This window comes from Bos grunniens, chromosome 11 (genome assembly GCF_055505025.1).
Source record: "Bos grunniens cultivar Pamir isolate PY7600 chromosome 11, Bosgru_T2T1.0, whole genome shotgun sequence".
NCBI lineage: Eukaryota > Metazoa > Chordata > Mammalia > Artiodactyla > Bovidae > Bos > Bos grunniens.
The window spans coordinates 104,309,878-104,327,904 of record NC_141175.1 but is presented as its reverse complement, the minus strand read 5'-3'; the positions used below and the strand labels follow the sequence as shown (position 1 = coordinate 104,327,904).

The following is an 18,027-nucleotide window of genomic DNA, read 5'->3' as shown; positions in this document are numbered from 1 at the left end:
TGACAGACTTTATTTTTGGGGGCTCCAAAATCACTGCAGATGGTGACTGTGGCCAAGACATTAAAAGACACTTGCTCCTTGGAAGAAAAGTTATGACCAACCTAGACAGCATAATAAAAAGCAGAGACATTACTTTGCCAGCAAAGGTCCATCTAGTCAAAGCTATGGTTTTTCCAGTGGTCATGGGACAGATGTGAGAGTTGGACTATAAAGAAAGCTGAAAGCCAAAGAATTGATGCTTTTGAACTGTGCTGCTGGAGAAGATTCTTGAGAGTCTCTTGGACTGCAAGGAGATCCAACTAGTCAATCCTAAAGGAAATCAGTCCTGAATATTCACTGGAAGGACTGATGCTGAAGCTAAAACTCCCAATACTTTGGCTGCCTGATGCAAAAACTGATTCACTGGAAAAGACCCAGATGCTGGGAAAGATTGAAGGCAGGAGGAGAAGGGGACGACAGAGAATGAGATGGTTGGATGGCATCACCGACTCAAAGGATGGTGAGTTTGAGCAAGCTTCGGGAGTTTGTGATGGACAGGGAAGCCTGGCATGCTGCAGTCCATGGGGTCGCAAAGAGCTGGACACGACTGAGGGAACTGAATTTTTGCATTTTATATAGCTGAATTTAGTTACTTTAAAAGGTCTGACTCATTTTCCCTATTTGGAAAAGAAGGACCTGTGTATCTTACAGGAGAGTTGCATCAAATAAGATAATCCATGTAAAGAACTTACCATAAAGCCTAACTCATGGTAAGAGCAAAAATGTTCACTTACAATGTATTCTAAAACTCCTTAATAAAAGAGAAAAGTAGGAACGTGGGCCTATTTATACTTATGTTTACTATAAATGAATTAAATAGTAAATTTTTTTCATTCACATTCTTAGAATTGCTGATTTCATTTTTCTAGAAAATGTTTATTTTTCAAGACATTTGGGTCCATTCATTGTATGTAAAAAGTTAGACCAGAATGTGTGGGCTAAGAAAAGGCACCTCCCCAATAAACGTCTGAAGTGAAATGAAATTCACTGAGTTGTGTCCCACTCTTTGTGACCCCATGGACTGTAGCCAGCCAGGCTCCTCTGTCCATGGAACTCTCCAGGCCAAGAATACTGACTCTGGATCTCCTGCATTGCAGGCAGATTCTTTTACCATTTGAGCCACCAGGGAAGCCCCCAAGCCTGTACATATGGAGACAGGACTTCAGGCCTGAAATCTGCCCAACAAGCATGAGAGCTCCTACACTGTGCGAGACAATCCACAGGATCAAAGAAACCAGTAAGAGACAGACAGCAGGCAGAACACACACAAAATAATAACAATTATCTGATGTCTCAAACTGGGGCAACAGCAGGCCCTGCACCCACAGCCAAGAGTCTGACCTGTACGCACGTGCGCGACTGGCTTTAAAGGGGACTCCCAGAATGAAGCCAGATGGTGAGTTTCAGGAGGTCCTGCAGAGGCCAGGCCTCTAGCATGTGGGCAGGAAAGGGAGGTGTGCACACAGCATCACGTATGTGGTAACTGTGCTCCTTGCTGCCAGCTGGGCTCCAGAAGAAATTCTGGACCCAGAAGTTCAGAGAACAAAAGCAGGCTGTAGCCAAAGCAACCTGGATAGACTGAGCAGAAAGAGTCACATCCCATGACAGAGGAGACTCTGATACACTACACTGGAAAAGTCTGAAGAAAAAGAATCACAACTCCGAGTATAAAGTGAGATTCTGAAATGTTATAATAGAGTGGTGATTCTTAGGCCTTTTCATTTCCCTGGTAAAACCTGAAATGTGTGTCTGTGTCTGTAAGGAAGTCTAACTTTTTATTTTTGCAAATGTGAGGATGTTGGGGATGAGGGGAAAAAGGAGAAATTCCTACTCTCTTCTACCTTTGTTCATAAAACAAAGGGTAGTTTAATGTTGAACCAAAAAATAATAGAGGAATTTAACAAAACCAAAGGTTGGTCCTCTGAAAGGGTCGACAAAAGTGACAAACCTTTGGAGAGACTGAAAATTGTTTTAAATAGAGAGGAGACACAATTTCTAAAATCAAGAATGGAAGGTGGGCCATTACTGTCTACCTCACAGAAAATAAGAGCTTTATAAGTAAACACTGAACAATGGTATGCCAACAAATTAGGTAACTTAGATGAAATGAAAAACTTCCTAGAAAGACAGAAGCTACTGAAACTGGCTCCAGAAGAAATAGAAAATCTGAATAGGCCTATAGCAAGTAAAGAGATTGAATTAATAATTTTAAAACATTCCATGAACAAAAGTTTAGGTCCAGATGACTTCACTGGTGAATTCCACCAAACATTTAAAGAAGAATTAACACCAATCCTTCACAAATTCTCCCCAAAAACAGAAGAGGAAAGAATACTTTCCCACTCATTCTATTAAACAAAACAAAACAAAACTCCAAACAATCCTCCCCAACTATGTATTACCTTTATTTATAAAACAACAAATATTTTAACGTCAAAGAAGTAAGTATATTATATCAGAATGGTCCTTATCCAGAAAGGGTGTTTATAACTTTATGTTAATTATGTTGACATATACACACACTCATATTTTTATAAACATTTACACTGCTCATTTTTCTATAGACTCGTGAAAACTTCAATACAGATTAAATAATCCCTAACCCCTTAATATAGCAACAATAGTCAGCATTCTGTTTGTTTGTTTTTTAAAGAAAAATACATTATCAGGGTGGCAGGGTCAAAGGAGCTGTTTCTTGTCATCTATGGAAGGGTCCCGGCCCTTGAAGACCTCCCTGAGGAGCAGGGGCCTGAACCCCAGTATACTTAGCAGGTCTAACACTGGAGTGGTAGGAACCGCAGGCTGGGGTAGTTTCAGCTCCACTGTATCCTAGGGGAAGCTCTTTACAGACTCCATTCCCCTAACTCACTCCCAATTCTCCTACCAAGCAAGAAATACTAGGTCATATGTCTGACAGGACACTGCTTAACCTACAACTCTCCCAGTAAGCAAGGTCACTGTGCATTAAAATGTGGCTGCCTGGGGTGACCATCTCTCCCATTACTTGGGGATTGTGTACCCTCTTCTTCTCAGTCTCTACTCCATCAGTTGGTGGTAAATTCTGGGTTTGGGTAGAAATGGACAATGGTTTCTAAGTCTCAAAGCCCATCTGATCTATCTCACTTTTATCAGAGTTCTCTGAATACAGGTTTTCTGACACCGGCACAGGTTATAATAAAAATACACTGCTTTCCTCCTCCACTATTCTCTGTGTAACTTGGGGACCTCACCTCCATGACCAGGAGGCGAGGTCATGGGCTAAAGCAAAATCTGGATACTCTAGCTCCCTCAAACCATCGCATGGCATGCCAATTCCACACAAGGCATCAAAGTCACTTGTTCCATGCGTATGCGTGAGACAGCGAGAGGACCCTGGTTCCAGCGTGCTACGGAGGTAACTATGGCCGATGCTAGTCAGAAGGGGCCCCTGTGTCACAGGTTAACAGCACTCGACCACTACCTATCACATCTCTCTGCTTCCTGATTTCTCCTTCCAACTCATCTGAATCTTATATCTCTTTTTTACTTAACCATACCTTAAGTCTAACAACCTATTTTTCTTTATACACAGCACACAGATCCTAGGATTCATCAGAATCCACAGGCCTAAATAGGAACCTCATGAACGCTAGTTCAGAGACCTTGGAGAAGACTGTTCACATGCCCTTCTCATCCTTAAAATCTGATCAGACAGGCAGAACAGGTTTCCTATACTCTATTTTGAACCAAAGTGTCACCAGGTCACCACAAAACAGATATCCTTTAGAGCAGGAGTTTATTTTATAACTTTGATATAAGTTTAAAAACAAAGAATATATAAATTAGGAAAAAATGTAAGCAAAAACTTACTGTTATTGGTACATCTTTTGTTCCTGAATTTAATAAATGAAGATTTAAAACTTTTGGTAGATCTGTTAAAATTAAGGAAAAGAAACATTTCTTAAAGTGGTATGTTTTCTATAACAAGTTAGAATCTTTCTCTTCTATCAGTTTAAATATATTTTAGAATGTGAAGTAGAATGACAATCACATTTATAAAAAGAATGTGACAATAACATTCCTAGACAGGAACTGCCTTACTTTTAAGGACAGTGAGTACTGTAAGAACTAAACAATCAGACCAAAAAACAAACTTTTTCAGTGAAATTGACATCATCACCAATCTTTCAGTTTTCCAGCAAAGCACAATGAAGCAATTCAATAAAGTACAATATGAAAGTATTATAGTAAAACCAAATCTAACCTTCAAGAATGGGTCTTCAATCCTAAACAACCAAATTTCAATTACATATGGCCCCATAGGAGGAAGCCTGTATTACATGCCTTCTTTTTTTATTTTAATAAATCCTCTTTGGTTATTTTCAATTTTAGAATTTGAATTCGTTCTCTGACCTCAGGGACTGATTTCTAACATTACATTATTATAATGCAACTGAATTAATCCATATCTAAACAAAAATTCAGAAGTAAATCTATTTCCTTTATTTTACAATTGAAAGATTTAGTATAATTAAATAGGTGAGAAACTGGATTAAGAAACTACTTTCTGCCTCAATCTTCCATTAAGAAGACTTGACTTAAGTTATCCATGACACTGCTTTCCCATCTGGTAAGCAATGGCATCCCTCAGAAGAATGGGGTGTAAACCCCTAAGGGCTCTGACTTCCCAGAAGCAGACTTCTAAAGATCATGTAATACACTGAGAAATAACTTTCAAAGCTGAACTAATTACAGAGGAGTTAAAGGAGAGCCATTTAGCGATGAATACAGGGATTTTTAAAAAAGACTTCATGACACTATCTCTTTTTTTTACCTTGTGTTCGCAGTGTGCCAAAATCTAACATTTCAGTTGAGGAATAAATTCCAGGAGCTTGGAAAAAAGAAGAGTACACAATTATATTTCATCTTGCCAGAGTAAGATGTGCTGAAGACAAACCATGCTCCTTTAGTCATCCACTCACCTGTTGTGACTTCCACTTCAACCGGAAGGATGATAAACTCCGTGCTGTCTGAAGCATTTGTCTTTATTCTTATGAAAGCTGTGTGATTATCTGCTTCTCTAGATGAAAAACTGGCTCTCATCACTCCCTTGGTTTCATAAGGAGGAATTTCCTGACAAGTTAACAGACCAGAATGTAGCAAAACCACTACAGTTTATTGAATAAGATGACATCACCTAAAAGATGCATTATTATTTTATATAGAAAAAAATACTGCCAATTAAACAAACACATTCACTTCACTGATTATACTGCACAGTCCAATTTTGGAGGATGTTAAATGATACAAATGTGTGTATCTTAAAATTGATGAAGTTTGGTATATAAATTTGAGCAAAACAAAAGAGAGATAAAATTATATGAAAACAAACTGTCAGCTGCAAAGCCATCATTAAAAGGTAGAGTCCAATTTTTTTGCTGTATTGGTGTGCTTGTTTAGAGGAGTTCAGTCCAAATCCTCTAAACAATAAACACATCACCATCAAAGAGAAACTGCTTTCCCAGACATTCACAGGACTCTCTTTAAATGATAACTAAATGGAACACAGACTTGGCTCTCCTTTCATTTAAAACCTAACAGAACAAGCTTCCCAAGCAAATCCACAGTTCAACAAATGTGTTCAGTAAGGCTCTTAGCGTGTAAAGTAGGATAACTTTTTAGGTTCGTAAAAACATACATATACACTAGAGGGAAGAGAAAAAAACATATACACTAGAAGGAAGAGGCACTGGAAAAAAAACTTTTTTTTGAGGTACAAATTTTTTCCTGCTTTTATAATAAACTGGCTTCACTGGGCAGAGTTTCAGAGTTTCTCTGCACATACCTTTTGGCCTATTTTAGGAAATCCCTGTGGTTCAGAATGTACTGGTCTTCATTTACCTCCATTCTCTTAACTTTCTAGACTCAAAGTAGAAAAGAGGTGACTGGAACCCTCTCGGGGCCATGAGAGACGGATCGCCCACACCCCCATCTCCAGGAGCTGACTGGGGTTTGCTCACTGAAACAGGCTGGGAGTGAGGTCAAGGCCAGCTGCCTTCTCTAGGCCAATCCCACCCTAGATTTGTAGGAATAAGAATCACTATTTTTTCTTGTAGCTGCTAAGAATATTAAAGCAATTTTCCATGTCTGCTACATTACAGTTCTTAATTAGAAATCTGAATTCTCTAATGTTTATTAGAATCCACTTCAGCGTGTGTGCCAAGTTGCTTCAGTCGTGTCCAACTCTTTGTGACTCTATGAACCGTACCCGCCAGGCTCCTCTGTCCATGGGATTCTCCAGGCAAAAATACTGGAGTGAGTTGCCATGCCCTCCTCCAGGGGATTTTCCCCCAGGGATTCAACCTGCGTTTCTGATGTCCCCTGCATTAGCAGGCAGGTTCTTTACCACTAGCGCCACCTGGGAAGCCCATCACAGTAAATTCTTAGTTCTTCTATTTAGAATTATAACACGAATTTAATACCTTATAATCAATTATATAAAGCATTGCTTTATACACAATTTCTCCCAAAGTCTTTTCAAACAAAATCATAATTTCAAGGCAAAACACTTTTGTGAAAGGATATAAAAAGGCTGTCCATTACATACCTTTCTACTAGCTAGAGTGTTTCTATATCTTAGGAGTTAACTTAGTCACTGACAATTTGGTTTCTAAATGTTCAAGTTAACATCCTAAAAAATGTCCCCTGCACATCCCTTCCTTCCCTGGTTGAGACTGGTCAGATGACAGAATCAAGAGGTGGTGTGTTTTTAAATTAACAGGGCAATTAACAAAGAAACTTTGATCTTCAGAACTTATTCATGTGGTGAAGTCTACGTGTCTTCAATTATGGATAAGCAGTGATTTTAGCGACAAGCACTACATATTCTATGCCTTTCCCTTTTCTGATTAAAGCTGAGTAGACAACATTAAAGAATAAAAACAATCCTCCTATGGCAGGAACCTTTGCAAATTAGGTAATGGCTACCTATTCATTAATCTGGTTAATATTTGCTAATATTCTCCAAGAGAAAGTGGTTCTCTCACCACTTACACAAACTACTGATACATCTTCAACAGCATTAAATGTGGATGTACTGAGAGATCACCTAAGAACTTAGTCTCTAAGTCATCACAAGAGCCTATGTTCCCTCTGCAAACGCCATCTCCGCCATCAACAATAAGTTTGAATGTTCAATTATGTACCTTTAAAAATACCATGAATCCCTTCCATGGTTTTTTCTTTTTTTTTTTCTTCAGTTTTAGTGTAAAGCATATTATAAACGATTAGATTCAGAAACAACTTTACCAATATTATTCTGTAGAAGAATAGTTAAAATCTCTTCCTTTCCACACAGGGGGTTAAAGGTTCCACCAATTTTGTTCACTGCTCTTTCCAAAAATGATTAATACCACTCTACTACTCTCAGTCTCTCCAGTTTTCAAATATATTTGATACACATTTAATGCTAAGACAGTAATTATGGAGACATCACCCGTATTTCTTTGGGTGATAAGCAGTTATGTGTTTTCTGGTGCATGTAAGGAAATAACTGGTTTCAAGCGCTCTCACGCGAGAACACGTCTGCACTCACCCACAGCTTCCTGGTGCCTCCCTGCTGCCCTGTGGGAAGTTCAAGGTGAAGGTCTCCTCCACTAGAGTACATTTCTACAACCTGAGACAGAAGAGTACATGATGGTTAAGTAAAAATCATATTCTCGATGCAAGTGATTTGCTGTTATGTAGAAATGTTTGATGGCTTAATTGCGTCTATCAGAAAAAATTTAAAAAATGCTTATAGATACAAAGGATAAGTATTGGCAGGATAAGTATGGCGTCACAGCACCAGATGCAGTGCCCGTATGTATAAGCACTGGTGCAATATTTAATTAAACAGGTAACTTCAAAATATCAAACTCAAAAATAGTGTAGCTGTTTCAGAGACTGGATTTTAGAAAATCCATCTGGAGGACATATATTTTTGTATTTTCCCAAGGAAACAGCTTCTGGAAAGAATCAAATTTTAGAAACACACATTTTGTATTTCTTATAGTAATACAAGTTCTTCTTTATTCACATATCAACAACAAGACCCAGTAGCAGATCTATTAACTATTGTAACTGTGACACATGCTCAGTCGTTCAGTCGTGTCTCTTTGTGACCACATGGACTGCAGCCTACCTGCCAGGCTCCTCTGTCCATGGGATTTTCCAGGCAAGAATACTGGAGTGGGTTGTCATTTCCTACTCCAGGGTATACTCCCGACCCAGGGATTGAACCTGTGTCTCCTGCATTGGCAGGCAGATTGTTTACCACCGAGCCACCTGGGAAATCCTAATTGTGACACAGTGAAGTGCATATCATATTGATAGGCAACAGTATCAATGCAGAATTAAAATATCTGATGTGTTCTGCAAGCAAAATCACAGGTACTATTAATATCTCTGTGGCTTGTACCTATACCCATTTTTTTTTTTAGCTAATAATTTCTTTAAATTTTTTTTTCTTTTTACAGTGTTGCGCTGGTTTCTGCTATACAACAATGCAAATCAGCCATAACTACACATTTTTAAAAAACAGCTGTACTGAGGTATGATTCATGTACAATAAAACTCTACATTTTGAAAGTGTACAACGAGATAGATTCTGACATGTACATGAAGATGGAATGAAGCTACCATCACAATTATGATATTAAGTAAACCGTTTACCTCCCAAAGTTTCCTCACACCTTCTGCAATCCACCTGCCACTCTCGGCCCTTTCCCATCCCCAGGCACCGCTGAGCTGCTGTTGGCCACTCAAAATTAGTCTGTGTTTTCTAGCATTTTATATAAATGGGAGCATACAGTGTATACTCATGTCTGGTTGCTTTTATTCAGTGTAATTATCTTGAGATCTATTACGTTGTTTTTTTTACTAACAGTTCATTTCTTTTTTGATTTTATGGATATGCCACAATTCTAGATCCATTCACTTGCTGATGAACATCTGGGTTGTTTCCAGTTTTTTGGTCATTACAGATAAAGCTGTTATGCACACCACATTTCTGTGTGGACATCTGCTTTTCTTTCTCTTGGGTAAACAGCAAGGAACAGAAGGGTCGTATGCCTCTTTGCTCATATAAAGAAAAGGAGCCTTTTGTTTAAAGGAAGGTTATCCTACCTCTTAAAAATAAAGAATATATTTAATTAAATGCAAATCTGGGGTGAAGAATGAGAATGGGTGGAAAACCTTTCCTTGTCTCTCACAAACCAGGAGTACACAAAAAAGGACAAAGCAGGACAGACAGTAACACTTTAGTATATGCTTAAAGGCTTTTGTTTCTGGTGGGTGTGGTTGTTACTGTAACGATTTACCCAAGACTAAGGAGCTACGGTCTTGTCTCTGTCTTAATACTTGCCTTCCAATGTATTACTGTTCCCCTTCAGTACTGACTGTGCTAACAGCGCCTTAACTGATGGGGTGACTTATAGGACTTTTTCTGTAAAACCAGAAAACACCGTGTGTTATTTCATTTAGAAATCTTCCAAGGTATTAAGGAAACAAGCCTAACAAAGTTTGAAAACAAGATTAAAAGGTTGAATCCTGACAAGAGGGAAGGGAATATGGAAATGCGGACAGATAAAGGCTAAATTATAAAATCAAAGGGAAGATAACATTGAAACTAGAACAACAGACTCCTGATTTTCAGTCCCCTGCTAGTTGTTTCTAATTTAATAAAGTTTAGGGGGAAAAGGATTTCAATGATATATACAAATGATAATTTATGTTAAAAACAGAATACCAGGAGGAACGTTAATTTCAGAGTGCCCCCGTACGTGTACACAAGCATACAGAGAAAGGCCTGAGGAGACACACCGAGGTTACACGAAGGTTATCAGTGAGGAAGGGTTCTGGCCAGGAGCTGTGATAACAACAGTCATTTAAATCACTTGATATAAAATAAAACTCAAGGTTCAGGGCCTCGGCCACCCTAGCCACAAGTTCACATGCTCAGCAGCCCCAGTGGCTGGCGGTTCCTGTACGGACAGAGCAGATACAGAACGCTCCCATCGCACCAGAAAGTTCTGCGGGACCGTACTGGACTGGAAGGCAGCAAGTTCAAGGGGACTTCCGCCTTACACATTTGAACTGTTAATAGTTTTCAGTGAGAACATACTTGTGTGTTAGTGTTGTATAAAGAACAAATGAGGTGTAATTTCTTGCTTTACAATACTTTCTTAAATTTGAGGACAAGTTCATGACACACAGGACTATCAGGTTAAGAGTGTCTTCCATACAACCTTCCAGTTTAAAAAGCAATTAAGTTCCGGGCATGTGACAGACAGGACAGTGACCATAGTTAATACCAACACTGTAACTGCACATTTCAAAGTTACTAAAAGAGCAGATCTTAAAACTTCTTATCATAAAAAAAAAAGTTTTGTAATTATGTGTGGTGATGTTGCTAACGAGACTTACTGTGGTGATCGTTCTGTGATATACACAGAATCACTATGCTGTACACCTGAAATTAACACAGTGTTATATGGCAGTTATACCTCAAGTAAACAGTGTCCATCAGGAAGAGACTTGGATTTTCTCTCTCAAAAGCAACCAAAAAAATTGCCTTCCAGAGATAATCTATTGGTTCTTTTTTTTTTTTTTTTGACAGGGCCCTGTGGCATGTGGGATCTTAGTTCCCAGACCAGGGATCGAACCAGTGCCCCTGCATTGGAATCTGAGTCTCAACCACTGAACTGCCAGGGAGATCCCAATCTACTGGTTCTGAGAGAGCAACCCTGGCTTTCCATTTGCTCTCCTGTGCGTTGATGAAAAGCGTACTGTGATAATACTGAACTGAAGTGTTACGTGACTGGAAAAGGACTAGACAAGCCAAAGAAAAAAACTCAATATTGAATTCAGAGATAGTTGTTCTCGACGGTAGTCTGAGGACTCAAAAGGCTGAGGAGCAAAGACACAGACTGTAAGGCTACTTAAGTATTTTAACTAGGCTGGCCAACATCTGCTGAGTCTGTAACCTCCATCTCTCCCAGCAGAAAACAAGACCCTCAGTCCGCGGTGGGGCGACCACGGAGGCGGTGCATCCCTGGGGCTCTGTGACACTGCTGCTGCAGCTGCACATGGCAGCTCACACAGCAGGGCCTGAGAGAACGAGAGGACAGTTCTTATTTCTTGGACTCAAAAATAGTCAAGAAAAGAAAGCAGCAAGAATTTACGAGGTTTCTGTATAGTTTTGTGGTAAAAGTTAGCTGAAACAGGGAAAGTACACCATTCCCCAAAGCAGCAAAAGGATATAAACGAAGACTGATGATGGACAGGAACTGTCTCAAGCAGGAGACAAGGCACTTTCCTCTTTCACGACGAAGATCCTCAGCTACATATAACCAGAATTTGGAGGCAGTGTTTTTATCAATGGCTATCTTCACCCAATGGCAGCTGAGTTTGCAGGGAACCCTTGCTTGCTACCTCAGCATACAACTCCCAGGCATTTCACAAACCCAGATCTGAATATCTCATTGTATTCTTCCTTGTTTTCCTCTTCACCGTTTATGAGCCTTTCTACCAGGGAGTGCTAGGATGACAAAACCCACTTTCGTCGTCAAAGCTCAGCGGCTCATACAACACACAGTGTTTATCCTTCACCTGCTATTTTCAAGCTACTGCTCAGTTCTTCAGTGTTGGTCCTGAAGAACTCCATGGGCCCTGGGAGTAAACATTATTCTGGAAAGTATTCGTATATCCTTCCACACAGACAACACAGCTAGAAGCTACAATGGCAACAAGTGTCCATGGCTGGAAGTCACTGGGGAGCCGGGGTGGGGATCTGAGGAAATACCTGCAGGAGCGACACCAGCCACTCCCACCGTGTTAGAGACAAGGGCTGGGTGAGGAGGCATTTCAAAGGTGGAAATATGATTACTAAAAGACTGCGTAAGATCAGGAGTTGGATTTTTCAAAGTAAAAAAATAAGATGGCTTTTAATCAATGGTTCTATATTATCCTTTCCTTGGATTTTAATTTCCAGGCTGCCATCACCCAATATTTAGTATTACTAGAAATAAATACAAATAGTGGGTTTAAAATTTTAAACTGGGCCAGAAGGAGCTCAAGAAAGAAAAGTAGGGGCCTCATATAGATGAAAACTCTTCTTAAATTAAATGCAGAGCCACTTAAAACTAACACCAGAGAAACCAGTCATTTTAAAAATGGTTCCAAAAATTCAATAACCACACTGATATAACCTCAGGTTCAGACTACAAGCAGCATTAAAAGAATACCTTGCTTCAGTACTACATACTGGCATATATTTTAAAAACCTGTTTTAGGTAATCTAAAAACTGTAAAAGACTGAGATTTCACACTAAGCATTAATTTCCACTGAAGTGAAACACGTTAAAAAAATCACTGCTATAAACTCACCTGTAAAGGCTCGCTGTGAGGATTGTGTATGTTTATTATGGGTGAGAAACTGCTATTCACAGGGACTCTGGCCCCAAGGAATGGCCTTAATCGGTATGGATTTGGAACTCCAACACCAAATACCTGTTTCCAAGTAGAAAAAAAAAAGCAATCTGAGTAGCTTTTATAGTTTTAGATAACATTTTTATAGTTACAACTGATTGATTTAGGGAAAACTGGTGAGTTTACTTATGGAAAAATCTTAATTCTTTTAAAAAGGAACATACATGTAGTTTCTGTACTTGACTATCAGTTGATCTGAGATGCACATATATCTTAAGAATATGGAGAAGGCAATGGCACCCCACTCCAGTACTCTTGCCTGGAAAATCCCATGGATGGAGGAGCCTGGTAGGCTGCAGTCCATGGGGTCGTGAAGAGTTGGACATGACTGAGCAACTTCACTTTCACTTAAGAATATATATATTCATATTTATATACATTAAATAACATACATATACATTTGGAATGATTTCTATAATATATTAGAAATTAAAATGCTAGCAGTCCTTCATGAAGTCATGGGAAAGACAAAAGAAAAACAGAGAATCCTGATTTCCCTGTTTCAATCACCTGAAGATGGCTCTAGGGCCCAGACAATCTCTTAACGACCAAGCCCAGTCCCAGGTCATTCCTACATGGGAATGTGGGCTGACCAACAGGGTGAGCCAATCACTCAAATGACAAACATTTATTAAGTGCCTATGAGGTGCTGGGCACAGGTATGTACAGTTGTGAATAATTCAACAGTGAACAAGATGCATAATGTGCCTGTCCTTATGGAACTTAAATTCTAGTATGAGGGACAGATAACAATAAAAAGGTTTTTAAAAAATGGATAATGTTATATAGAGCAAACAGTTGGAGTAAGGATGGGAAAATTCTTTCAGAGAGGGTGGCCAGGGGAGGTGATGTGAACTGATGTCACCTGAACGACGAGAAGAAGCAACAATGACTCTTCAGCAAGGGGAAGTATATAGGCAAAGGGCTGGAGGCAGGAAAAGGCCTGGCTTGTTGGAAGACAAAGAAAAAGCTGAGAATCATGGTCAAATGGGATGAGATGGGACAGCTAATATGGGAGTCAGATCCTTAGAGCCTTGCTGGCTTTGCTCAGAAGCGTGCATTTTGCTCTAAGAGCAGTGTCAAAGCATAAAGATTTACATGAGGGGCTGACTGGATGTGGTTTATGTTCAGAGAAGATCATCACGGCTACAGCATGAACAATGGACCGGGGCAGGGGCTGTGGAGGAGAGGAAGGACAGTCAGGAGGCTCTGTGTCACCCAGGGAAAGGTAGGGCCGGCTGGCCTGGGAGACAGTAGTGGTGCTGGAGAGGAGAGAGACATTTAACAGCAAGATGTGGTGAAAGACTAGGTGTGGGGAGGTGAAGATGGATGGCAGCGAGGCGCACCTTGAGAACAACCCGACCACAACCTCAGGTCACCCATGGTCAGCTGGGGGTGCCTCTGGAGGGCACAGTTCTTTCCAGTTTCATGGAGGTCTTTTGATTTACTCAACAAGTATATGCCAAGTGCTCTGTATAGCACGTCAGAGTCACTCATCCATACTGGCTTCCAAAGTTTACTCAATGCCTATCAAATGACTATTAAAGACTTACTCACCATAAATAAGCATAAGATATGATGTCTGACTAATACGAATGCTTACTCTGACAGTGATTTCCAAAATACACAAATAATTTACAAAATACATGAAGCATTCTGGGTAACTGAGAAGAAATATTCAAAAACAAGCATAAAAACTGTAAAGTAAGATACTAGCTAAGTAAGGATTTGAGTTCCATGGGCAGTACAGCTCAGTGATTAATAGGATGGTCTTTGTAGCTATAAAGACATGGATTTGAATCCCTGCTCAACAACTTACCATTAGCATAAGCAAAATTGTTTACCCTTTTTAAACTTCACCTTCCTCATCTAAAAAAATGAGAAGGACAGTATCTGTAACGCAGGCAGAAGTGCACGTAAAGTGCGTAGAACTGTGCCAAATAAATTATTTCTTTGCAATCTTGCTATATAAAAAATTCCGATTCAAAAACACTAGCTTTCTTTAATAATCCAAACCATGATTGTACATACAAAGTGTTAGCTGCTCAGTCGTCTCCGACTCTTTGAGACTCCATGGACTGTAGCCTGACAGGCTCCTCTGCCCATGGGATTTCCCAGCCAAGAATACTGGAGTGGGTTGCCACTCCTTTCTCCAGGGGATCTTCCTGACCCAGGGATTGAACCTGGGTCTCCTGTACTGCAGGCAGTTTCTTTACCACTTGAGCCACCAGGGAAGATGAAAAATTTAAACAATATAATTACCAAAGAAAAACAGGCACACATCTTTTAATCCTGAAACTGTTATCACTTCATAAGTGTGCAAAAAGTAAAAATTAAAAAAAATCTAGAGGCACTGTGAAAATATTTTTAACTGTTCTTCTGCCAACCAATCTTATATTAACACTTTAGCTGTAGCTTTTAAAGATCATTTGTTCAGTCTGATTTGAATAGGGATATTCACAAATGCAGTTGTAAAGTATAAAAATGCTCTAACTCTAAACTCTTACATTTTCCCTGATCATGAGTTTTTGAAGAGTTCCCAACATGTGATAGGATGAAGATGAAACCTGTATTTTATAAATAATAAGATTTTATTCTGATTCTTACCTGGTAAGTGAATACCCCATGATTAGATGTATTAATAAATAAAGTATTTTCTACATTTCCCACTACTCTTGCAAGAAAAACTACATCAAATGATGTATTTCCTCCTGGAAGAATTTTCTGAAAAAGAAAAGTAGTAAGTTAAATTAGTGAAAAAAAAAAGTATCAGATCATAGTGACTATAAGTAGACAGCTAAAGTTCTCTAAAACGTCTTAGAATCATTTCCACAAACTAGCTTTTTCCTCCCAAAGGTTTACATTTTAAATTAGCCAAACTATTTTGCAATGGAAAAAAAAAAGATGTCTTCACATCGGCTTTCACATATCTTTGTCAATCACAATTCTAAAACCCTGTACAGCAGATGGTTCCCTTGGATTCTGTTCATTCAGTAATCACCAGGCTGGAATGAAGTGCCTAATTACAGGCTCCTTCAACATCAGACGATCAAGGAGGAGATGAGCGAAAGCCGAGCTTTTTATATAGATGTTCTACTCTACTCCTAAGCAGCCACTTGTACTATTCTAATAAGTAAACAAGCCCAGCCTCAACCTCTGTCACCCATTCACACAAGGCACAAAAAGTGCCAGCAACTTACATTATAAAAGAAAGGAGAGGAGAGGAGACCCCTCCTCTGACCTTGAGCAAACTGAGAATGTCACTGTGGTTTGCAAATAAAAATTTTATTACAGCAGAACAACAGGGCTGCTTCACGAAGTCTCTGAGACTATGAATGCAGTTCTGCCTGCAATGAAGCCTTAGAATGCATTTTAATATGCAAAGTCCTTAACTTCTCTCATTCTGCCTCTGTGGCTAGTACTCTAAATGCTCCCCAAATTATAGCCTAAAATCTATGGCACTGAGACTTCTGTCTACAGCTTTGGATACAGAAAGCTGGAAGAGCATCTTTCCTGTATTATAAAAAACAAAAATCATTTGAAAAATGGTAACCTTTCTTGTGTATCAATCAGCCCCCAATTTAATGAAAGACAAACACCTTCAAGAAGAGATGGTAACATTAAGTATGGCAGATAATGGGAAGAAGATGAGGTTAGCATTCAAGACAGTAAAATGAATTCAGCTAAAATTTTTATGCATTGCTAAACGTTGAGTGTGGGCTACACAACACGGTACATAGAAGCTTTGGAGTCTGATGGAGGTCACACTTGCCAAAAATCAGTAACAGGAAGATATATGGTAAACCCCTAAGCAGTTCAAAATGAAACAATACATTTCTAAGTAACCCACCAGTTAAAGTAGTAGTCACAAAGGAAATTTTAAAACATTCAGTCAACTGGAAATGAAAACACAGCATATCAAAATTTGTGAGCTGAGCTAAAGGAAATACTCGGAAGGAAAATTATAGTTCCCTTTGTGGCAAACTTTAAAATAAATTTAGTATGACTAAAGAAAAAAGAAAACAGTAGGAAAAGGCAATGAAGGCAGCACATCGCATGCTAACTTCAGTTTTAAATTATTTGCAGTGAAGTTATTCATCTTTGTACCACATCAGTCCCTGACCACCTGCTCCCTTGGTGATCTCACCTAGGTCTGGGCTTCCCATCTTTACCAGTGACTCCTACACTTTGTCTTTTTTTTCCCCTAGATTTCTTGATTTTAATTGGAAAAACTCAAACCAGAATGTGAAAACAAACCAACAAATGAAAGCCTCTGAATAGTCCTCCCTCCAGTGAATGCTTCTCCTTTTCCTTTGAGAGCAGTGGCTGCAGGGGGAGAGGGGATCACTGTAAAGCTACTTTTTTTTTTAATTAATTTTTTAATTGAAGTATAGTTGATTTACAGTGTTGCCTACACTTCTGTTTTAAGCCTAGTCCTTTCCCTCACACACCAAACTTAAATATCAATTGCTTACTTTGCACCTCCACCTGGACGTCCAGGAGATACGCCAAATCTAATCCGTCCAAAACTGAACCACTGGCTACACTCTTGAAACCTACTCTACTCTCAGCCTTTCCCATCTCAGTTGATGGCAACTCCGTCCTCCCAGCTGCTCAAGACAAAATCTCTGGAGTCACTCTTGATGCTTCACTTCCTCTCAATCCCACCTCAGAAAATTCTGCTGCTGTCTTCAAAATACATCCCAAATCTGACAGCTTTCTTCATTTCTTCTCTGCTTAGAGCAATCTTGATATTCTGATATTAGTTTATAATAATAATAATCTAAAACTAATAATAACCCTGATATTCTGCAACAGCCAAGATAACTAGTGTCCTTTATTCTCCCCTTGCCCTTCTTGACTCTATTTCTGATAAACAGTGATCCTTTATAAAACATAACGCTATCATTCATTTCGCTGCTCAAAATCTGTGATAGCTTCCCATGTCACTCAGGATCAGAGCCCAAATCCTTATTACACCGTATAAGGCCCTTCACAGTCTGTCCCCTCCCACAACCCCTTTACTCCCCTCCTCACCCCTGCTCACTCTGGTCTAGCCACATGGTCCCCTGCACACTAGTCATGCTTTCATATCAGAGACCTCACTGACTGAGCCCTCTGTATGAAATGTCCTCCATATATTCCACTTCCCTGTATACATCTCCTTCAGTCTTCAGTTGTCACCTTCTGAATGAAGTCTTCCCTGACCCTCCTATTTAAATCTGGTGGTGTAAGACAGTCCTCCCTTTTGTTCCCTTTAACATATCAGATATCCATCCACAGCAGAAGTGCCTCTGTGGGACTTGTGGGATCTGTTGCCATACACCTGAAGACCTGGGAGCCATCCTGCCCACCTGTGTACCTGGAAACAGGCAAACAGACTTCTGCACAGGCTGCGGAACCAATGAACCGACCCCATCCTGTCTAGTTGCAGCTGGGAAAGAACCTGCAGAGTGCTGACCTGGGAAGATACCACTGGAC

At 39.6% G+C, this 18,027-nt stretch overlaps 1 protein-coding gene across 2 annotated transcripts in view; it reads right to left on the bottom strand.

The window, feature by feature from the left end:
* Positions 1–18,027, bottom strand: part of TMEM131 (transmembrane protein 131) — a 180,892-nt gene that overhangs the window by 51,363 nt on the left and 111,502 nt on the right. For both annotated transcript variants that reach the window (XM_086328103.1, XM_086328105.1), the window contains exons 6-11: positions 15,154–15,270; positions 12,445–12,567; positions 7,613–7,693; positions 5,001–5,151; positions 4,853–4,909; positions 3,889–3,950 (exon numbers count right to left, since the gene is read on the bottom strand). In XM_086328103.1, the coding sequence (XP_086184229.1) occupies positions 3,889–3,950; positions 4,853–4,909; positions 5,001–5,151; positions 7,613–7,693; positions 12,445–12,567; positions 15,154–15,270 (591 nt within the window). The remainder of the gene's footprint in view (positions 1–3,888; positions 3,951–4,852; positions 4,910–5,000; positions 5,152–7,612; positions 7,694–12,444; positions 12,568–15,153; positions 15,271–18,027) is intronic.